The 24244-nt window shown below is 44.2% G+C and overlaps 1 protein-coding gene across 1 annotated transcript; it reads left to right on the forward strand.

The window, feature by feature from the left end:
- Positions 1 to 2428: 2428 nt before the first annotated feature.
- LOC144521790 (uncharacterized) lies at positions 2429 to 8920 on the forward strand. Its single transcript, XM_078256398.1, has 4 exons — positions 2429 to 3173; positions 3271 to 3351; positions 5069 to 5253; positions 6500 to 8920. The coding sequence occupies exons 1-4, from the start codon at positions 3083 to 3085 to the stop codon at positions 7376 to 7378; spliced, it is 1236 nt and encodes a 411-aa protein (XP_078112524.1). The 5' UTR covers positions 2429 to 3082; the 3' UTR covers positions 7379 to 8920.
- Positions 8921 to 24244: the final 15324 nt, after the last annotated feature.

The following is a 24244-nucleotide window of genomic DNA, read 5'->3' on the forward strand; positions in this document are numbered from 1 at the left end:
CACACACAGACATATATACACACACACAGACACACACAGACACACACACACACACACACACACACACACACACACACACACACACACACACACACACACACACACACACACACACACACACAGCCCCTAGGTCATTTGTTCCAGCAGCAATTACGACTCATAGTTAAGTCGTTAGTGACTGCTCTAGTGGCCGTAGTAGTTATGAAAGGAGCAAAGCAGGAAGTAAGGTGAGGAAGTTTACAGTAAAGGTACGTGTCCGTATCATAGACGGTATATAAACTGGACCAACAGATCCCGTGTCTCTGGACGGAGACCAGTGAAGGACGTTAGAAGCTCTTTCCCGGTGATGGCTGAGCGTTACTGAGCAGCCTCCAACTGAAAGAGACGACGTAGATGTGACGTGAGCAACCTGTCTGAAAGTTGGAAGTCTTCTGGTAGCTGTGCCAAGAGAAATCTCAATCATTCCCAATCTAGCAGAGACGGAGAGCGTAGGTATATGTAAGGAGATAACATAGACACAGGCTCATTATTGATCACTAAAATGATAGTTAACATTAGTCATTACACTTAAACAGCTAATGGAAGTCCAAACTGCCTGAGAGCTTCTCCTGTACTATACGGTAACTCCTCTACTATGAGACAGGAAGTCTCGTGGTTATGACCCAATCGTTAGCCTATTGTTATAAAAACGTCTGCTACGGAGCCATAACGTGAGCTACAAGGTAATGGAGCCTTTTATACGTTGTCGTGTTTCTTTAGAAATAAACAACGGACAAATAGAGTCTTTAAACGCTTCAGATGTAACGTTATTCTCTGTCAAAGTGACGTCACAATGAATGGCAGTCAATGGGATGCTAACGGGATGCTAACGGGAGGTGATGGCTTGGTAGCATCAAAATGGCGCCATAGGAGCTACGCTTTCCGAGGAGAAGCTGACCCCCTTGGTCCCACCTCATTGGCCTAAAGTAGGAGTTGGTAAAGAACCCATTACCATGGTCCTTTAATGTTGCTGTTTTTGTCTATCTCAGGGAAATCTGAATGTAAGTGAGACTAAAAACTATAAAACACTGAAGTAAATACTAGTAAAGGTGAGATACTTCGAGGTAGTAATGTGTGATAATAACTGTGTGTCCTCATCGTGGCAGACGGGGGCCTTCATTGTTGGCCTTATCTCCTGTGAATTTCCCTGGCGGGTTATTGACAAAGGCAGCGAGATACACTCCCACTTCATTATGGAGAGATGTGACATCAGCAGCTCGCTGTGTTACCAGGATACCTGGAGAGAGGCCCCGTCCATCCAATTAGACACCAGAAGAGAAAACAGCCTCTAGATCAGCTCCCAGATAATTGTTTTTCAGTCAGTCCGCTGACACACCGAGAAACAGCCGGACTACTGCAGCACACACACACAGACACACGGTGAGAGACTTCAACAATAATATAAGGAAATCTGCTTTATGATGCTGTAACTTAACCACTGTTTTTAAAGGTCACTTTTTTTAAACACTTGTGTTTTACTATTTAATATACCTTGTATATCTTTTGCTTTTATTCATACTGCATTTTTTCTAGTTGCCTTTGTCTGTTTACTTAACTTTGTTCTATTTATTCAATTTCTATTTTTTATGCACACTGACAATAAAGATCTATCTATCTATCTATCTATCTATCTGTCTGTCTGTCTGTCTGTCTATCTATCTATCTGTCTGTCTGTCTGTCTGTCTATCTATCTGTCTGTCTGTCTGTCTGTCTGTCTGTCTATCTATCTATCTATCTGTCTGTCTGTCTGTCTAGTAAATATTTTAGCTTTCTTAACATGAATGTGACTTAATCTTTAGTCAAATGGTTCTTCAAAAGCAGCTTTTGTAACAACATATTGACGCTGTTTAGCTGTTTTGAAGCTAAATGGATTTTGAAGGGGAAAAGGAAAATAATAAAAAAAGATACTTTGTTTTTTAAAAGAGCATATATATATATATATACATATATATATATATTTATTGAACAATTCAATGCTATTTTGAATTATATTATATAATATTTCAGATGTCTAAATCAGTGTTACATTAAAATATCCTTGAATCCGCTTGAACCATTCATTGTCGGAGAGGCGTTAGTTTTAGTGTCCTCTATCAGCCGTTAGCGAACACAACCGGCTCAGTTGATGTTGAATTCATAGAGAAACTGACTAATACCGCCCATATGAGAGATGCCCTTGTTTTTATCGAGCGATCCAATACTGCTGAGAGTTTTGCGCCGAGTTTTGCCTTCCAGGTAGTTTTCCTTCCAAGATGCGTATAAATACTGCTCTCCTTTACAATCCCTAATCCACTCATTTCCCTAACCTTCAACCATTTTTTTAACCTAGTTTTTAATAACTTATTACCTATTGTTTGAGTGGGAGAGACTGAAATGAGGCTAAACGCAACCTGGAAGGCTTGTTCCAGGGGAAAAAAAATCCTTCCGCGTCAGATAGCCGCATTCGAGTCCGCGCGGCAGGGGGTCGTGCTCGCGCTCACGGTGGTGATGCTGCTGCTGGGCTGGTGAAGCTGTTCGGTAGCCAGCCGGCTAGTCACCGGAGCTCCGTATGAAATTGTCACCGACGTTAGCCGGTGTTGTGTAGCCTGTAGCGGCTTCACGGAACACAAGATGCGGTTGGTAGTTGGTGTTCACGCGCAATGAGCCACAGTACCCGCAGAGGACAGCGAGGAACGTCAGTTATGCTAACCACCGGCGGTTAGTTAGCTAGCTCGCTAACGTTTAGGATTTTTACAGATAATGTTATAACCACTTAAGTCGTCATGTTAGCCATATCCTCCAGTGTGGATGCTTTGGTTTGTTGCGGCCATACTTCCGTCCTCGGGGCGGACATAACCGACGGTTAGCGCCTCCAACAACATGACTCACACACAGTGAGTAAGCTAATGCTAACGTTAGCTTAGCTGGTTGCTTGGGGTAGCCGTGTCTCAGTGCCGAAGCGATGTCCGTCCGATGGAGCTGAAGTGTTGCTCGGCTTGCCAAAGATGACGGGCCGCCTCAACCGGGTTTTCGTGCCTCTTCTGTCAGCAGGAGGCGGAGGAACATGGAAGCCGAGGAAGAAGGGTGGAACAAAGACCTGAGTGCACACAAACTGCTGGATAAAAAGGTGCTCTGCAAGCAGAATGGAAGGATCGGTAAGACTTCTGTTTCTATGTCATGTCTTCTTCCAAACTGTAAGTGATGAATACTTCTCATTCAAGCTTAACTGCAAGGTGACCTCTTTATCTACAGGTATAGTGAGAACTCTTCACAACCTGTTGAAAATCCAGAACACACTGCAGATTCAGTCCATCGCCCTCTCAGAATGTGCTGGTAGGTAAAGCCCTCCATTGGAAAACCTCCTAGTAGCATTTTCCTCGGTATACGTGCGGTTTAGTGTCCCAAATTCCCCATACAATGTCCTTAATTAATTATGAACCTGCTAAACCACCTATGCTACCCTAACCTGTAAGACCCTCATCATTTGGGACACTCAGTTTTTGGAAAATAATTTAGGACACTAAACTGAACCTCACAGAAAATGTTATTAAATATGGTGGTATAGCTAGTACAAAGGCTCTAGACCAAAAAAAGCTGTTAAATGCAGCCTCATATTAATTGAGGCCTATAAATAACAAAGCATTTGAAAGAGTTATTATAAGGGACATGTCAAGTTTTTGGATTAGCCCTTGCACGTGCCTCAAATGTCTAAAAACCTAATAATTCAAGCCACTAGGGCTGTGTATCGACCTTCGATACTTTTTGGCACCGAGCGTATTTCCTCCATACTATCGAAACGAGTATTGATACCAAATTTAAAAACCTAATAAGTAAATCTCATCAGCGTCAGTGAGCCAATAAGCACGCAGAAGTACCAAGATCTAATAAGGCTGGGGATTGGCTGGCTAACTTACCGTGTTGTATTTTGAGGGGCTTGACTACAGAACTAGTCACATAGGTTCAAAGGAGCTTTTCTAAGGATGCTAAGCTAACTGACTCTGTTTCACACTGTACACACTGAGAAAGGATGTCTTTTCCAGCTACCACCAGCGTGTTTTTCATCTTAAATTGTGGACATTTTAAGTTAGCAGCTTTCCCAGACTTGCAAAGACTTGATTTCAATCTAAAATGGCCGGCATGTGTAACATCAAAGCTATTGTTTCTAAGGGGGGCTTACACACCTGAACGTCTGGACTAAGGTTGATGTTTTTGCATTTGATCCGGTAAGTTTTGGTTTCACACTGCAGTTATGCAAGCGCACTAAAGATCTCTACGTGACGAAACTACGTCCTGTCGTCATCACATACGTGAGCTGCGTGTCCTGATACTTAGAATTGATTGGCTTGTAGACGGGCTAGAGGGTGATTTTGTGAGAAGATCTCCGTTAGGCATTACGTAATGAAATGGCCTAGGCCTGCAGGTAATGCATGTGTAGTGTAGCGTAAATGTCAAAGCAATCTCAGTCATTTGACCGCGATTAACCAAACGCACACGTGATATCAACTGGCTAGTTATCCTCCAGACAGCGACGGACAACGTCTCTTTTTCTTTGAAGCGCTTGTCCGCTGCAGAGTCTGATAACTTTAGAGCTGTTACACACCAACCAGACGGCCGACCGTCGGCAGAAAAGTCAGTCGGACTTATCAGTCCAACTTATCAATCAATCAAAACACACTGAGGCGACGATGACTTGAGCGTACGCTCTGCGCGTGCGCGAAACGTAATACGTCTCCATAACAGCAGGCGGCGCTGCTCTGTATTGTTTCCAAGAAAATTAAAACCGGCAGCTGATTGGACGAACGCGTCACGTGGGTCTTTTTTCTCCGGAAATTCAAAGCCAGACTGTCATGGCGGCTCGTTCAGAATACGATCTCATATTGTCCTAAAATAGTTCACCGAAACGTGCTTCTGAAAACATTTGGCCGTGCATTTACATCCCTGTCCCAAATATTGGCAGAACTTTTTGTCCAAAGAAGCAAGGGTCACTTCAAAAACTAACTGTTTTGTTACCTGGCTGTTGATCTGAGACATGTCCTACTGTGTGACGCAGGCTCCTGTCCAAATTTGATGATGAGTAGGAGTGAGCACGCCGATGCGAGGCCCGTCCCCGTGGCCCTCACCCCCCAACTGCCCCCCAGAGCTCACCGGCCCCTCTGCATGTCGATCTCCTCCGACAGCAGTGGACGCTTCAAAGCTCTGGAGACGCAGGAGTGGAAGAACAACCTCAAAGCTCAGGTACGTCCAGACGCACATCGGCTCTGTCCTCATCAGCAGGAGTATAGTCTCACATTGCAAGCTCTTTCTCCGCTGCACTGTCTGGCTACACCACAGATGCATTCTGGGATAGGAGAAAACAAACTCTGGGTTGTTTGCATTTCTTTCACTCAGTCACAATGGTCTTTGCGCTAAGCTCCGAACGCAGTGACGGTGGCTCTGCTGTCTCGGGAAGGAGCTTGTTTAAGAACATTTGCACCCCGCTAAAGAAAACTCCACATCCAATATTAAATGAAGTTAACTGTTGACACAATACAGTAACGTGAGCTATTTAAATGAGCTGATACATGGTTAAACCTCATTGGCTCTTACCAGTGTATCTCTGTGTGTACTTCGTCCACAGCAACCTCACCAATCAGTCCCAAAACGTCCCAGTTAGAGAGGAAATGCCATAAACATTTTCTCTGTAAATCTTTACAATCATTCCCCGAAAGAACCGAGCAGACCTGCCTTGTTGCACCGTCCAAATATTCTTCAAAGCATGACCTTTTCCACGTGTAGCTTGCTAGCTTTAAGGTTGTTGTTTCCTGAATTGAAGGGAATTGGAAACGGCAACCCACGGAGAGCGGAAGGGGCCCGACATCAGATGTCAGGCTTTATCCAGAAAATGTACTTCTATTGATCCAGACCAGCAGGAGCATAACTGAACAAAACAAGTAACTGTAGAAAGGTTACTTTAAAGGTTTAAAGGTTTAAAATCATTGTACATTCAGTGCTTAAAGTGCCACTAACTCATACCGGGGTGATGAGTTATGGCAGAGTCGTGGATAGAGGTGTGAATCTTCACCGATCTCCCGATTTGATTACGATTACCATGTCAGCGATTCGATATCTCGATGCGTCTCGATGCGTCAAATACATTTTTACTATTAAAGCCATATAGGATATTTAATTCACAGCTTTTCAAGCTTCAGAAACAAAACATTCTGCAGTGCTCTGATACTAAATACATTGGATACATTAAACTACAGCGCTGAGCACACGGCACGTCCTGAATGTGCAAAACATACCAGAATGTGTCAACAGAAAGGTTGTTAGACCGACATTAAACTGTAAACAGAAATAATCAATTATGGCCCGGCCGATTATCGACGCAGCGTCGTCCACGTCTCGATGCATCGATTATTTGATTCATTTCAACACCTCTATTCATGGAGGATGAGAGACTCAGTGGACAACATATCAGATGTGTGTGTTTGTGTTTCAGATGGAGCAGGCCCACAGTGCGGGAGCTGCCAGCAGCACAGGCTCTCTGGAGCGAGCGTCTCTGTTCTGCGCTTCGGCTTCCACCACGTCCAGCTCCAGCCTGTCCAGCCCGGTGGAGATCCTCAACAAGAGCAGATCCTCCAGTCGCTTCTCTCTCTTCTCTCCGCCCTGGAACAGCAGCTCGGAGTCCGAATCCAACCCTCCGTCCCGCTCGGGCTCCAAGAAGCTGCGTAACTACAGCAGAAGAGCCGCCACGGGGCCGGCCGGCGCCAGGGGCCCCGACACGCCCGAGCCCAAACCCAGCGGCCCCGAACACTTCCAGTACTCTGAGCCCGTCATCTCCAAAGTGACGGACTACATCTACGTCGGCAACCTGAACGCGGCGTACAACGGACGCACTCTGTGCCGCAACAACATTGACAGCATCATCGACATGAGCAGCGTGCCGGGGGAACCGGGCCCCAGCCTCAACCTCATACCGTGCACCTGCTCGCGGGGCACACGCCACAGCTGGTCCCGCCTCAAGGTGGACATCGGCGACGTGCCGGACGCGCTGGGCGACGGCCCGGCCCTGAAGCAGCGCTGCTTCGAAGACATCAACGAGTGCATCGACGCCTCGACCGAGAAGAGGAAGCGCGTCCTGGTCCACTGTCGAGACGGCTTCTCTCTGGCGCCGACGTGCATCATCCAGTACCTGATGGTGAAGCAGAACATGAGGCTGATCGCCGCCTACGAGATCCTGAGGGCCAAGTACCCGGTCAACATCAGGGACTGCCACCAAAACGCGCTGGTGAGCCTGGAGAGAGCGCTGCGGCCCGGAGGCAACGTCGACCCCGAGTGCTTCAAACAGGCCATCTCACGCAGAGTGGCGTGGACCTGACTCGGTTTCCCAACATGCTCGGCTGCTGCTTAAGATTCTCTTTATAGAGGGGCGAAGTCCCTCCCCTTCCAGTGGACCCCCATGGGACCTTAATCCAAAAATATATGTACAATAGTTAACGGGGAGAGACAGATTATTATTTGATCCCTTTTTAATTAAGCCATGAATTACACACATGTTTGTCAGTTTGAAAGATCATTTTGCAAGTGAAAGAAGTCTCAGTTTGTCCTAGTACCACTTGGTGTTATGTAAAACTGCATAATATACACAATATACTGTACGTCAACCTTGCTCGCTAGCTCCCTAGCTTAGCTCTGTTCTACAAAACATGTAACGTTATCTCACCTAATGGGTTTTATCCAGCGAAGTGTTAGCTCGATGGGTGTTTTAAGCCCCCAACGTGGACTTCAAGGCACCTAACCTCAACCCTAACCCCTGCCTAATCCTAGTGCCTTCCAGGCAGCGCTGCCTGGAAGTCGACGTTGGGGGCTTAAAACACCAAACACAGAACTGTTCTCAGCTGGGGAAGAGAGAGAACGAGCGAGACCTGTTGCTCGTCAAGTTACGTGACATCGGGCATCGTAGCTTCAGAGAGACGTCACTTAGACACTTTGGGCTGTATTCCGCTGTAGTCTTCAACAGTTTAACGACAAACTGAGACTTTATTCACTTGCAGAATTATCTTGAAAATTGTCGAACATCATGTGTGTAAATTCACTCTCATTTCAAACCGGATCATATAATCATTTGTCTCTTTACGTTCACCACCGTACATATTTTTTCCCGAAATAAGGTCCCATGGTGGTGCACCGGAAAGGGGAGGGACTTTGCCTCTCTAGTCCTCCCTCCCCCCTCCCATGGTATTAGATATTTTCTAAAGACAACCAAGGGCAGCTCCACTTTCCCCCTGTAGACTGGTCAGCTGGATATTATCGTCCCCACTTGAGTTCAGTGGTTGTAAAAGTGTTACGACTTTAGATGTATTTCCTTTTTCAAACCTGTCAATGTGACCTGGCTGTGTTGCTCCCCCCCACCCCCCTTCCCGCCGCCTCTCAGAACAGGAAAAGCAACAGACTTCACTGTAACATAAACGGCGTCTTGGTATAACGGTGTAATAGTGTTGGCTGTATAGTAGTTGATATATAGTCCTGCTTCAGTTCTGTGCCATGCCGTTGTGGTGGTGTTTTATATCAGAGGGAGTTTCTTAACGGGAGATCTCAGGAGATTAATGATGTCATTCCAGCACGGGGGGGGATTACTCATTAGGTTACGCCGTTCACACCTGGCACTAAAATGCATCTCGGTTGGAAAATATGTCCAAAAAAAGGGCTGAAAGGGTCTAGGGCTGTCAAAATGGGCTGAAAATGGCGTTCGAAAATTCTGTCTTAAAAACCAGAGGTTTTATATGTTTGAATATCTATTTTTGCACATTATTTCCATAAGGGGGCAACCCAATACAACGGGAGACAGAACTACCTGTAACGTAACTCTCTCTCTCTCTCTGTCTGTCTCTCTCTCTCTCTCTCTCTGTGTCTCTCTCTGTCTCTCTCTCTCTCTCTCTGTGTCTCTCTCTGGCTCTCTCTCTTTGTCTCTGTCTCTCTCTGGCTCTCTCTCTCTCTCTCTCTGTCTCCCTTTTCTTTCTCTCTCCCCCTCTCTCTCACCCTCTCCCCTTTCTCTCCCCCTGTCTTACTCTCTCTCCCTCTCTCCCTGTCTCCCCTCTCTCTCCCTGTCTCCCCTCTCTCTCCCTGTCTCCCTGTCTCCCCTCTCTCTCCCTCTCTCTCCCTGTCTCCCCTCTCTCTCCCTGTCTCCCCTCTCTCTCCCTGTCTCCCTGTCTCCCCTCTCTCTCCCTGTCTCCCCCCCCCTCTCTCTCTCTCCCTGTCTCCCCTCTCTCTCTCGTCTCCCCCTCTCTCCCTGTCTCCCCCCCTCTCTCTCCCTGTCTCCCCCCTCTCTCTCTCTCCCTCTCTCTTTCTCTCTCTCTCCCCCTCTCTCACAAAATGTTCAAAATAATTGACTCGATTAGTTGCACAGTCCTAATTTATACCTTAAGTGAGTTATCAAACAGCCTAAATCCTCCTCTCTGTTTCACTTTCCTCACAGATAAAATCAAAAGTTTTAAGAGAAATCGAAACAAGCAAGTCACCGGAGATGCATTTTACAGATATTTTACATATTTCTGACGCCAGGTGTGAACTGCGGGTTCAGTTTCAGACAGATTTTGTGACACTCTGATCTGACTGGCCACCATTCGTTTTGAGCTTTGTTTTTCTTGCTAAAATCTATTTTGCTGGTAAAATGATTGTTTGGATGTACTAGCCGTAGTCAGTGGTTAAAAAAAAAACCCCAAAAAAAGAGGAGTTGGTTCCCTGTTAAAACAAAGCTGCAACTCTGCTGCTGATACTCTGGAGACTGTAGGACGTATGTACGTGTGATCTGTCGCCGTTGGATTGCTCGTCACTGACTGGATTACATTACTGGTTAACCCACTTCTATGACAAGAGGGAACTTTGCACACGGACACGCGTTTTAAATCTCACCCAATTTCATCCCTGATGGAAGATGAACGGCCCAACTTGTCCTCTGTGAGGAAGACTGTATCCCCGTTTTCAGCCACAGTTTGTTTGCTTAAATGTCTCCGTCGGTGCTCGGACTGTGGCTTTCTTTTTAGTGAATCACAGTGAAGCAGGCTGATGTGCGTCTCTGTGGATTATCGGTATTATCGGTGCCACTAAACTGCCATCCAGGATTTACGCTGCAAGAGAGGATTTTGCACTAACAGGGTTGTCCAAAATGCAAAACGTTTTCCTTTTTTTTATTTTAATGTTTGAATTATTGTTGTTTTTGCAGGGTTCAACGTTAAGGTTTTTGCCTGGTCTGGGAAGTTACTTGTTTTTTTGACTTGCCCCAAGTACATTTGCCCCTTTACAATGTTTTTCTTATTAGTCGTTATCAAATAACAACCGAGACTTAAGAAAATGGGGTGCGTGATCACGGAAGGCTTGTATCATGTGGACGCGCCGACAGTGTTGTTGTCATTACTTAGACTTCGTGGGGGGGCGACAGAAACTACGCACTATAGCTTTAAATCACATCATCCAACAAGCATTCTCCAACGTGGGCAAGAGAACGATAACGTTATTTATGATTTGATGGTGGTCGGAAAAAATTAAACCTTTTTTTTTAACCACGTTACTGAACAGCCAAGTGGGTTGTTACGTTTACTTTCCAGACGTGGCGTTTTACGTGCCCCGGGCCATCGGGTAACCCTTACTGTTGAACCCTGTTTGGAAGTATGGCTGATGACGTTTCACACATGAGGGAAATGTTTATATGCTCATTAGAATAACCAGATTAACGTTAATTAAAACGTTTACATTGTTGTGTTGGGCCGCCACCAAAACAAAACGAGTTTCGGTCTCAACAGGATTGTTTTTTCAACATTTGTTAACTACTGTTTGTTCACGCTTAATCCATATCGTAACTCCACCAAGAAGATGTTTATAAAATCAGTTTAAATTAGTGACGTGTCCAATCAAAGAATAACAATTTGACCAGTGCTGCTTACTAGAGCCGAGACTGGATTCGTTTTTTTAATGAATTTATTTATTTATTATCTATTAAATGATAATAAATCCAAAAAATTAAATTGTTTTCACACCAGATTATCTGAACTCTGCTGCATTTCCTCATCTGCTTTATTTTTTGTTTGTCCAGGTGAGAGAAACTTCCCTGATCGTACCAAAATAACGGCAATGAGACAAAGAGATGCATGATTGTGGATATGAAGAGGATCGTAGTGAGTTGAGGCTGCATACACATCGCTACGTTGCAGAGTTTTGAGCCAAAAGCGATCTCTGTGCACCAAGTGTTTTTATATCCAGTAGAAGAACTAACCTCCGTTTAAACTAACCAAAATATCTCAACGTTCTCGTATACTGGGCATGAGGCAGCGTTGAGACTCCGCCTGTTGCTGGTAATTGCCATGGAAACGTTAGTAGCTTAGTCTCAGAGAACGAGACGTTGTGACCGATGAGACCCAATCAGGAGGAGAAACGTTGGCTTCAGTGTCGGTGTTGCCAAAGGTCTCCCCAGATTCCAAACCAAAATGGGTCAGGAGTGTTTCCAAATGTCTCCGGTTTAGGGGCTCAGAAACGCCAGAGCAGCGGTAATGAGAGGGGGAAACGCCAGAGCAGGGGGAATGAGAGGGGGAGACGCCAGAGCAGGGGGAATGAGAGGGGGAGACGCCAGAGCAGGGGGAATGAGAGGGGGAAACGCCAGAGCAGGGGGAATGAGAGGGGGAAACGCCAGAGCAGGGGGAATGAGAGGGGGAACACCAGAGCAGGGGGAATGAGAGGGGGAAACGCCAGAGCAGGGGGAATGAGAGGGGGGAACACCAGAGCAGGGGGAATGAGAGGGGGAAACACCAGAGCAGCGGTAATGAGAGGGGGAAACGCCAGAGCAGGGGGGAATGGGAGGGGAAACGCCAGAGCAGGGAATGAGAGGGGAACACCAGAGCAGAATGGAAACGCCAGAGCAGGGGAGATGGGAGGGGGAACACCAGAGCAGGGGGAATGAGAGGGGGAAACACCAGAGCAGCGTAATGAGAGGGGAAACGCCAGAGCAGGGGGAATGAGAGGGGGAAACGCCAGAGCAGGGGGAATGAGAGGGGGAAACGCCAGAGCAGGGGGAAGGAGAGGGGGAAACGTAACAAAAGATATTCCTTTTTAAACCAAAACGTAGCAATGTAAATGTAGCGTTAGATAACATTTTCCCCTCAGAATTAGAAGGTTAACCCTTTTTTTAAATGAGAACTTGTTGCCGAGTAGAAGGGATGCAGATTTGATGGAGGCGAGAGAACAGATTTAAAAAGGTTTGTTGTTCAACTGCTAGTCAGGTTAGCACCGTAAGCTCGTGCTGTAATTCAAGAGAGGATTTAAGGAGAGCTTGATTTTATGCATCAGACTCCCCGCAAAATGCAAATATGTCCTTATTATGCAAAGATAACTGCATAGAGGTAATACTTATTGCAGTTCTTTGGAACGTGCGGCCCTGAGAAGCCTGAAAATGTGTCCCAATTTCAGTTTGTTTAGATAGGGGTGCCAACAAAATCCAAACCAGTTACAGGAAGAAATCAAATAGTTCAGGCTAGCTGTTCTACATGTCGTGTCGTGGTTCACTTGAGAAGCTACAGGTTAGGTTTTGGTTAGGTAGAGTTTCAGTTTAGCAGCCAAAAGTTTGGTTGTAGTTTGCTAACGGTTCAGTTTAGTGTCCTGTTCAGTCAATGAAAAATTCCCCCCTTCATAGAAAACGTGTCATGATATTAACTTTGAAGCCTATCATCATAGCTAAAGGTATTTTTTAACGCAAAACATGAACCAGACACGCACCGAGAGGGAAAATGTCTCCCCTTCCGGTGTTTCCCAAGGGACCTCATTTTGGAAGTTTAAAGCGCTAGTTAACGGCGAGTAGTAGTGTTGTTTACATTAAGCATGATACACGGTAGGGCTGGGAATCACCAGATTCCTGTACGATACGATATAACGCTACTTATGTCACGATACAATATAACGATGCTTAATGTCACGACACGATATCATCTTGATACTTATGTCACGATACAATATAACGATGCTTAATGTCACGACACGATATCATCTTGATACTTATGTCACGATATATCATCACAATACTTGTGTCGCGATACAATATCACGATACTTGTCACGGTACGATATCACGATGCTTATGTCACGATACGATATCACGATACTTGGCGTTGCGATACAATACTTGTCGCGATACAATATCACGATACTTATGTCACAATACGATATCATCACAATACTTATGTCACGATGCTATATCATCGCAATACTTATGTCACGGTACGATATCATCACGATACTTATGTCACGATGCGATATCATCACAATACTTATGTCACGATGCTATATCATCGCAATACTTATGTCACGATGCTATATCATCGCGATACTTATGTCACGATGCGATATCATCACAATACTTATGTCACGATGCGATATCATCACAATACTTATGTCACGATGCGATATCCTTGTGATATTGGCGTTGCGATACGATATCATCACAATACTTATGTCACGATGCGATCTCATCACGATACTTATGTCACGATGCGATATCATCGCGATACTTAACGTCTCGATACAATGTCATGATACTTATGTGACGATACGATATTATTGCGCAATTCATTACCCATTTTCCAACTTCAAATGTTTTCCAATTTCAAATGATGTCCCCAAAAGGAAACTTTGTCAACATCTGTTTGATCTAAAAAGATAAATTTCTCATTTTGTTCATCTCACTTCAATTTACAACTGCTGCAAAATGGTATTGTCAAGCAGACAAACTGACCAACACATACAGTATATAACAACATATCGATACTTGGCGTCTGTGTATCGATACAGTATTGCCACGGAAAATATCACGATACTATGCTGTATCCACCCCTAATACACAGAGCTTGAGTGTGATCTGGCTCCACAGCTTATCTAGTTTTCACAGTCTTATACTTCCACATGTTTACGACAGGAAAGGTGGGAGAGAGAGAGGGGATGACACGCAGCAAAGGGCCACAGGTCGGACTCTGACCTGGGCTGCTGCAAAGGACTCAGACTACGTGGGGCGCACGCTCTACTGGGTGAGCTAGACGTCGCCCCGACTTTATTCTTTTAATAGTACACGGGGAAATTTTATGTCTGCAGTTGAAACCATCCTAGTAGTCGGAGCAGCTTCTAGCATCCGAGGAGCAACTTGGAGTCAGTAGCTGTGTTGGAAACCGTTCCCTCATTCACTATTCCCTATATCACTGGTTCTCAAACCTTTTTCAGTAATGTTCCCCCTTTTTAGAATTATTTCTTTAAGCCAAGTACCCCCTGACCAGCGCTAATCATTTTTGGTAGAAAAAAAGTCTATATAAAGAGGAACAGTATAGCGCTGTCAGCGATAGATTTACTAAACAGTCTTTTAACTGAAAAACATTTTAAGTGATGATGAGAAAATGAGACAAAAACTATAAAAAAAAGACAAAACCTTGAAAAATATGGTAGAAGGAAGGAAGTAAGGCAAGAATAGGTCGAAAATAGTATCAAAAACTTCAAAAACGGTGACATAACTTTGAAAAAAGCGAGAAACTTAGGATGGTAGAGGGAAGGAAGGCGAGAATAGGTCCAAAGAAGGAGACGCAAATGTCACATTTGTGTCTCACAATGTTCTGGACAACAGCCTTGTAACTATTAAACATGTTGTTAAATATCTCACGTACCCCGTGCCGTCCTCCAGAGTACCCCTAGGGGGGACACGTACCCCCTGCAGTCCTCCAGAGTACCCCTAGGGGGGGACACGTACCCCGTGCAGTCCTCCAGAGTACCCCTAGGGGGGGACACGTACCCTGCAGTCCTCTAAAGTACCCCTAGGGGGACACGTACCCTGCAGTCCTCCAGAGTACCCTAGGGGGACACGCACTCCCCTGCAGTCCTCCAGAGTACCCCTAGGGGGACACGCACCCCCTGCAGTCCTCCAAAGTACCCCCTAGGGGGGACACGTACCCCCTGCAGTCCTCCAAAGTACCCCTAGGGGGACACGAACCCCCTGCAGTCCTCCAGAGTACCCCTAGGGGGGGACACGTACCCTGTGCAGTCCTCCAGAGTACCCCTAGGGGGACACATACCCCCTGCAGTCCTCTAAAGTACCCCTAGGGGGACACGTATCCCCCTGCAGTCCTCCAGAGTACCCCTAGGGGGGACACGTACCCCCTGCAGTCCTCCAGAGTACCCCTAGGGGGGGACACGTACCCCGTGCAGTCCTCCAGAGTACCCCTAGGGGGGGACACGTACCCTGTGCAGTCCTCCAGAGTACCCCTAGGGGGGACACGTACCCCCTGCAGTCCTCCAAAGTACCCCTAGGGGGACACGTACCCCCTGCAGTCCTCCAGAGTACCCCTAGGGGGACACGCACTCCCCTGCAGTCCTCCAGAGTACCCCTAGGGGGACACGTACCCCCTGCAGTCCTCCAAAGTACCCCCTAGGGGGACACGTACTCCCCTGCAGTCCTCCAGAGTACCCCTAGGGGGACACGTACCCCCTGCAGTCCTCCAGAGTACCCCCTAGGGGGACACGCACTCTGCAGTCCTCCAGAGTACCCCCTAGGGGGACACGTACCCCTCTGCAGTCCTCCAGAGTAACCCCTAGGGGGACACGCACTCTGCAGTCCTCCAGAGTACCCCTAGGGGGACACGTACCCTGTGCAGTCCTCCAGAGTACCCCTAGGGGGACACATACCCCCTGCAGTCCTCTAAAGTACCCCTAGGGGGACACGTACCCCCTGCAGTCCTCCAGAGTACCCCTAGGGGGACACGTACTCCCCTGCAGTCCTCCAGAGTACCCCTAGGTGGACACGTACTCCCCTGCAGTCCTCCAGAGTACCCCTAGGGGGACACGTACCCCCTGCAGTCCTCCAGAGTACCCCTAGGGGGACACGTACCCCCTGCAGTCCTCCAGAGTACCCCTAGGGGGACACGTACCCTAGAGTTTAGATTCTCTGCCTGCTATGCCTCTCCAGCTTCTCCCGTAGCTCTGGGTGGATGTCCTGCTCTGACTTGAGTAGGAGGTAAACTGGGCTACATCGTGTCTCCCCCCCCCCCTCTGCAGCACTGTTGTCGGCCAATTAGGTGATGGAGACCCGAAAGTCTCCTATATGGTTCCAGGGCTTTGATTATGTTGCTGCCTTGATCTGTTCCCCTCACTATTCAGCTGAGGGAGCAGCTAGTGTCGAGGTTTCTTCATTCGGATCCATTTGCGTCCCAGTCTGAATAAACTAACAGCAGTTTACGTGCTTCGTCCTTGTTGCATTATTCATTAAGATCATCTAAACAGATTTCTGTAGTTAAACATCTCTGAATTGTAGTTGAGAACGTTAGTTATAGCGGCCCACGTATTAAAATATTGTCAGGTTTAAATCGGGCTGGGGCTCATAATTACAGTTAATGTGTCGGGCCGGGCCGGGCTCGGACACAACGTGCTCGGGTAGGGTCGGGCTTGATTTTTTTGGGCCCTAACTAAGCTCTAACGTACCCCTGTTTGAGAACCACAGCCCTATATAGTGTTTACTGAATAGTGAACTATATAGGGAACGTCCAAACGAGATTTTGGACGTTCGCTGAACATATTGCGTCAGTAGATGCGCCAGTTATTTGTGTGACGGAGGCATCATGTAAACAAACCCAAACAAAAACACCTTTAATACGTCCCTGAAACAAACGGGAGTGCTCCGGAGAATGATAATAAGGTTGTATATTATATATGTTGTATGTATGTTGCTTTTTTTTTTAGAAGTTTTTGTTGCTTTTTCGGTTTTTGTTGCTTTTTATTAGAAGTTATTGATGCTTTTTATATGTTGTATGTTACATTTCCACTGTTTAGAAACGAAAGTCCTCTCCATTTTTCCTTTTCAGTTTTCGCGGTGACTTCTGCAACACTACACAGTGAACAGTTTCAGTCATAGGGAACGGTTTCAAACAGCTTGTGTCTTGCTCAGGGACACTTTGACATGTGGCGGGAGGAGCCTGGGATTGAACGGCCAACCTTGTGGTTATGGGGCGCCCGGTAGAGCTTGCGACCCATGTAGCCTGAGTCCTTGGCAGCGGCTCGGGTTTGAATCCGACCTGTGACCCTTTGCTGCGTGTCATCCCCTCTCTTTCTCCCCCATTCCTCTCCATCCGCACTATCTAATAAAATCAAAAGCCCCAAAAAATAAGCTTTAAAAAACCCAAAAGCCCAAAAATCAAAAGCTGTATTTGTCTCTGGGCGCCCGGGGAGCTCAGTTGGTAGAGCGCGCGCCCACATGAAGAGGTTTATTCCTCGACGCAGCGGCCCAGGGTTTGATTCCGACCTCCTCCCCCCCCCCGTTTTCTCTCCCCTTTCAGGTCTGAGTTGTAGTAAAAGTGCCCAAAAAATAATCTTTAAAACATTTTTTTATATATATTTGTGTCTCTTGCCGTAAACTACGTGTTCCCAAAAAGGGTTCCGTGATGGTCCATCGGAAGGGGAGGGACTACGCCTCTCTATTAGCCCACTGTCGGGGTTTCCTCCTGAACCATATTAGTTCAAAACATTACGATACGAATTAATGAACGGAACGATACAACTGTATGACAAAACCTTCTGACTGTAACGATCATGCAAACACTAACGCCACCATTTTTTTATTCCGTTTTAAAACTGAATCGTGGGCTGCCTCCGTGACACTCCGTTGTACGGGGGCGTTTCCAACATTCGTGACATAAAGCAGCACGGTGAAGTCGTCCTGTGGTACGAGTGGAAGCTGAAAGTATGGTGCCTTCATTTGGAGTTGTCTTGTGACCGTACGGTGACATTTGCACACTTTGTATGACTCTAACTTCTCTCGATATGTTGTAAAATGTTAAATATATTTTGATGTTTTATTTAGAAAAACACAAGTATGAACATATGTGTAAAGTGGTCCTTGCTGTAATATATTTGCTAGTCTTTAGTGTACACTACGGGTGGGATGAGACAGAAGAAGAGGAGATATATATGTTCATACGAGGCACTGTAGTACACAAAGTATCTGCATATTTTGGTTAAATCTCGTAAATGCTCCAAGTCAAAGTCGTCACATCAAACGGAAAGATTTTCTAACTTGTTCTCTCAGGTGATTTCTCAGTGGCCCAGAATGTTCTCAATGAGTATGATATTCAGAAATGTGAAGCAATGTTTTTCTCACGTCATGTTTCTTAAGTCACATTTAATTTGTACTGTTGAAATATTAAAGAAAAGGATGTACTAACGGTTGGTTTGTTAAGTTGTTTTGGTGTTGACATGAGCCCTATTCGTACGGGACGGCTGTTACCCGGGGCCCTGTAGTCATTTGTTATACTTGCAGAGGCCGCCGGTGGGCTTAATCCTGAGGAGTCCTTCTATCATATGATCATACTATCACACTGTTGCTAGTAAACATTCCCCCGCTGTCGTAGTCTTTGGCCCTAATGTTGCCTTCCTTCTTTCTGCTGTCTTTCTACAAGTTTGTTGCTTTTTTGATTTTTTTCTCCCGCTATTTCAAAGTTTTTGATGCTTTTTAAGAAGTTTTTGATGCTTTTTTTGGAAGTTTTTGTTGCCTTTTAGAAGTTTTTGACGCTTTTTAAGAAGTTTTTGTTGCTTTTTAGAAGTTTTTGTTGCTTTTTAGAAATTTTTTAGAAGTTTTTGTTGCTTTTTTAGAAGTTTTTGATGCTTTTTAAGAAGTTTTTGTTGCTTTTTAGAAGTTTTTGTTGCTTTTTAGAAATTTTTTAGAAGTTTTTGTTGCTTTTTTAGAAGTTTTTGTTGCTTTTTTAGAAGTTTTTTAGAAGTTTTTGTTGCTTTTTAAGAAGTTTTTGTTGCTTTTTAGAAATTTTTTAGAAGTTTTTGTTGCTTTTTAAGAAGTTTTTGTTGCTTTTTAGAAATTTTTGTTGCTTTATAGAAGTTTTTTAGAAGTTTTTGTTTCTTTTTAAGAAGTTTTTGATGCTTTTTAGAAGTTTTTGTTTTTTAGAAGTTTTTGTTGCTTTTTAGAAATTTTTTAGAAGTTTTTGTTGCTTTTTTAGAAGTTTTTGTTGCTTTTTTAGAAATTTTTTTTAGACTTTTTTTGTTGCTTTTTAAGAAGTTTTTAAGAAGTTTTTGATGCTTTTTCGAATTTTTTTTGAAGTTTTTGTTGCTTTTTCGGTTTTTGTTGCTTTTTAGAAGTTATTGATGCTTTTTAAGAAGTTTTTGATGCTTTTTAGAAGTTTTTGATGCTTTTTAAGAAGTTTTTGATGCTTTTTTCAGTCGCTTTAAAAAAAAAAGTCACTTTTGTCGTCCTAATGTTGCCTTACTTCCTTCCTTCTTTCTACCATCTTCTTCCGTTTTCGTCGCTGTTTTTTAACTGACCTACCTTATTTCCACAAACGCAGAGGTTGTGATTCTTCTGTCCTGTGTGAATCAGGGTCTCTGTGATTCGTGGATTTATTGGCTGTGATGCCAAATAGAAATGAGAAGTTTTGACAGATCTTTGCCAACACACGAGGAGGATAATGTCTGTAAATCCAAGTAAAATGTGGACTTTGTTTATACCGAATGAGCTGCACAAAACATACACGTAGAAGGATGGTTTTTTAAATCACGTGAGGCTCTATGGCATGACTAGTCCTCGTGTGCGTGCCAATATTGCTTTAGCAAATGAACCTTACAGAACAAAACAAAAGTAAGAGCTAGATTACTCTACGCTCGTCCAAACCTAATGGTGGAGTTTGTTAGATGTGTTGGAAGAGTTGGGGCATTTATATCGGTCATATTTCACTGCCTATGTGCCTGAATATAGTGGAAGAGTAACTACATGTATGTGTAAACATGTAAAAAAGTCCTGTTAGCGGTTAGAACCATGGATGTATAATAAGATCTCAATACAACGTGCGATGCAAAACCCCGTTCATTCTTATGAGAGTTGGTCAGTGGCCCGTGAAGCCAAAAAGTGTAAAAAAAAATGACCCAGATGATCGGCGCTGCTTCTTCACTGTGTGGCCCAAAACATCTGGGCTACATTCAGCACCGACAAAACGTAGCAACACGTTTTTTAAAACAGAAATGTGGGTGCGTTGAACACCCTGTTGTGCGCGCAAGCGCTCTGCCTTTTTATTACCACTAGTTCACAGACAGGTCTCTCCTGATTGGGTATCACCTGGGACACAGCCACCAAACGAGAGAAAACATATCTCGAAGCCGTTGCACACTGTTCCGAGGAAACGTGTCGTTCAACACGGAAAACCGTAGCCCCAGGCGCACTAAATACCTCCGCCGGCCGGCTACATAGCGCTCCGCTAACTTGAATGGGGATTGAACACTGAAACAGTAACCTAACATGGTCACCCTATTTTCTAAAAGAGTTAGTGGGAGTTTCAAGTGACCCAAAACACAGGCTGTATAACGAGATGCCAAAATGCAGAGATGCAATGTAACGTTACATCAAATAAACAGTACTTTTATCATCGTATAACACACTTAATCAAAGTCGACAGAAACAAAATAAAACTATCAAAAGCCGTCTTAGTTCGTCTTTCCACTGTTCCAACAATCACCACTCTGGTTTGGTGAAATAAACCCTTAATTCATGCATTTACGTGTGGAGATATGCTGGCTCTATACACGCTAAAGTCCTGATTATTTACATGGAGTCTGGTGGAAATATGCTGGCTCTATACACGCTAAAGTCCTGATTATTTACATGGAGTCTGGTGGAAATATGCTGGCTCTATACACGCTAAAAGTCCTGATTATTTACATGGAGTCTGGTGGAGATATGCTGGCTCTATGCTAGAAGTCCTGATTATTTACATGGAGTCTGGTGGAGATATGTGGCTCTATACGCTAAAAGTCCTGATTATTTACATGGAGTCTGGTGGAGATATGCTGGCTCTATACACGCTAAAAGTCCTGATTATTTACATGGAGTCTGGTGGAAATATGCTGGCTCTATACACGCTAAAAGTCCTGATTATTTACATGGGGTCTGGTGGAAATATGCTGGCTCTATACACGCTAAAAGTCCTGATTATTTACATGGAGTCTGGTGGAAATATGCTGGCTCTATACACGCTAAAAGTCCTGATTATTTACATGGAGTCTGGTGGAAATATGCTGGCTCTATACACGCTAAAAGTCCTGATTATTTACATGGAGTCTGGTGGAGTTTGGTGATGGTGATTTCGGGGCTGTTTCATGTTAAACTAAAAGGATCTTCCTCTTTAACTAAAAGGTCTATCTCTGTAGGGATCCTTTCATAATGTTGTCAGACACTTAGAATAATAATCTGAGTCTGTCAGCAGCAACAACTGAACATTTAGTGGACGCTAACTGACGATGCACATTTTCTCTATACGATTACATCGCAGCCCAGTTCACGGATGCCGGTTACAGCGTTCTCGCTCAATACTAGACTAATGTCAAAGATTTTTGATCACATTAGTCACTTATAGACACCGATGCATGGGGAAATAGGGTCCAGGTTTAAAAAACTACCAAAATTACCCTTTAAAAGAACTGAGTGTGGCAGAGTTCTGCTTTGAGTCTGTCATCGCTATAATTACTTCATTAGGTGACGTCTGTTCTTTCTATTCTGGTCGCGTCCTCTCATCATTTCTCTGAGAGGGGGCTGGATGGATTTAGTCTCGGCAGCAGCAGGAGGAGGAGGAGCAGGAGCACTCAATTATTACTCTGCTAAACGTTAACGTTTTGCCCCCAAAAACCCTAAAAACCCATGTTGCAAACACCTGTAATAACCCAACAACCAACTGAGCTTCTGCTCAAACAAATGTAGAAACTAATCCATTTCTTTTCTAGATACCCAACACATTAGCTCCTCCTGGTACAAGCACCGACATACTTCTGATTTTCAGTTTGATGAACTGTGATAGTCGTGGTTTAAGAGTCTCCCGTTCTTATTTATGTATTCGAGGCTTCACATGCGGCAGTTTGTCTGTCACCAGCTGCCGTGACCGATCGTGTGTTAACTCCCCCCTCCGCCGATAGATCAACACCAGAGCAAATGCTTTTCTGCTTTTACACCTGTCAGCAATACATTAGGGTAGTAATATAACTAAATCCTTTATTTGGATCTTTGCTGCGTCGCTTTAACACTAAAAAAAACAAGGTTGTCTCCTTCTTACTTCAGATTTTGCAGGCTGTTCTCAGGAGCCATTTGTACGTATCGCTACGAAAAGTAAAGCACTGTTCCACGTATTTATAGCTGTTTGCGCCACATTGACTGCTGCTGTGGAAGAGCTCTCTGGTCCACGTAGAGCAGTGTTTCTCTCTAATGGAGGTACGTGGAGTACTGCAAGGGGGTATGTGAGATTCTTTGCTAAATGCTAATTAGGTACTGTCAGGACACGCCCTCATACTCTGCTTCTGACTGGCTAGTAGTCCTTACCTAGCTACTGTCAGGGCACGTCCTCATACTCTGCTCCTGACTGGCTAGTAGTCCTTACCTAGCTACTGAGCACGTAGTCCTTACCTAGCTACTGAGCACGTAGTCCTTACCTAGCTACTGAGCGTGTAGTCCTTACCTAGCTACTGAGCATGTGCGACTGCCAACAAAGATGTTCCAGCAGTGAGAGGTCTCACTCTGTAGCTAAAACAGAGACCTGAACACAGGGTGAAAAGAGGAGCTGCAGCAATGAGCAGTACAACAAAAATATGGTGTTTTTTGATAATTAAACCATGTAAACCTATTCTGGTACAACCTCTAAAATACAATTATGAAGCTGAAAATGAGCAGAATATGAGCACTTTAAGTAAAGGTCTGTAAGTATCAAGTATTAAATGTACTTAAAGTATTAGAAGTAAAATCCTCCCATTGTAAAGTGTAAAGGATCAACCAGTTGTGTGTTTAACGGTCTGATTATCATCAGCTGGACCTGTAGCCGTTATATTGTTGGCTAGTTTACTTTAGAATAAAACATCAGATGTTATAAACTACAGCTAAAGCTAAAGCTGGAACAGATGAATGTAGTGGAGTAACTAAAGTAACTAGTAACTAAAGCTGGAACAGATGAATGTAGTGGAGTAACTAAAGTAACTAGTAACTAAAGCTGGAACAGATGAATGTAGTGGAGTAACTAAAGTAACTAGTAACTAAAGCTGGAACAGATGAATGTAGTGGAGTAACTAAAGTAACTAGTAACTAAAGCTGGAACAGATGGATGTAGCGGAGTAACTAAAGTAACTAGTAACTAAAGCTGGAACAGATGAATGTAGCGGAGTAACTAAAGTAACTAGTAACTAAAGTAACTAGTAACTAAAGCTGTAACAGATGAATGTAGTGGAGTAACTAAAGTAACTAGTGACTAAAGCTGGAACAGATGAATGTAGCGGAGTAACTAAAGTAACTAGTAACTAAAGTAACTAGTAACTAAAGCTGGAACAGATGAATGTAATGGAGTAACTAAAGTAACTAGTAACTAAAGCTGGAACAGATGAATGTAGCGGAGTAACTAAAGTAACTAAAGCTGGAACAGATGAATGTAGCGGAGTAACTAAAGTAACTAGTAACTAAAGTAACTAGTAACTAAAGCTGGAACAGATGAATGTAGTGGAGTAACTAAAGTAACTAGTAACTAAAGTAACTAGTAACTAAAGCTGGAACAGATGAATGTAGTGGAGTAACTAAAGTAACTAGTAACTAAAGTAACTAGTAACTAAAGCTGGAACAGATGAATGTAGCGGAGTAACTAAAGTAACTAGTAACTAAAGTAACTAGTAACTAAAGCTGGAACAGATGAATGTAGTGGAGTAACTAAAGTAACTAGTAACTAAAGCTGGAACAGATGAATGTAGTGGAGTAACTAAAGTAACTAGTAACTAAAGTAACTAGTAACTAAAGCTGGAACAGATGAATGTAGTGGAGTAACTAAAGTAACTAGTGACTAAAGTAACTAGTAACTAAAGCTGGAACAGATGAATGTAGCGGAGTAACTAAAGACTAACAGCTGAACAGATGAATGTAGGGGAGTAACTAAAGTAACTAGTAACTAAAGCTGGAACAGATGAATGTAGCGGAGTAACTAAAGTAACTAGTAACTAAAGTAACTAGTAACTAAAGCTGGAACAGATGAATGTAGCGGAGTAACTAAAGTAACTAGTAACTAAAGCTGGAACAGATGAATGTAGTGGAGTAACTAAAGTAACTAGTAACTAAAGTAACTAGTAACTAAAGCTGTAACAGATGAATGTAGTGGAGTAACTAAAGTAACTAGTAACTAAAGTAACTAGTAACTAAAGCTGGAACAGATGAATGTAGCGGA

This window comes from Sander vitreus, chromosome 8 (genome assembly GCF_031162955.1).
Source record: "Sander vitreus isolate 19-12246 chromosome 8, sanVit1, whole genome shotgun sequence".
NCBI lineage: Eukaryota > Metazoa > Chordata > Actinopteri > Perciformes > Percidae > Sander > Sander vitreus.

Coding starts and splice junctions, on each gene's coding strand:
- LOC144521790 (XM_078256398.1), top strand. CDS start 3,083: ATGGAAGCCGAGGAAGAAGGGTGGAACAAAGACCTGAGTGCACACAAA. Junction 3,174..3,270: donor CAAGCAGAATGGAAGGATCG/GTAAGACTTCTG, acceptor CTTTATCTACAG/GTATAGTGAGAACTCTTCAC. Junction 3,352..5,068: donor CGCCCTCTCAGAATGTGCTG/GTAGGTAAAGCC, acceptor TGTGTGACGCAG/GCTCCTGTCCAAATTTGATG.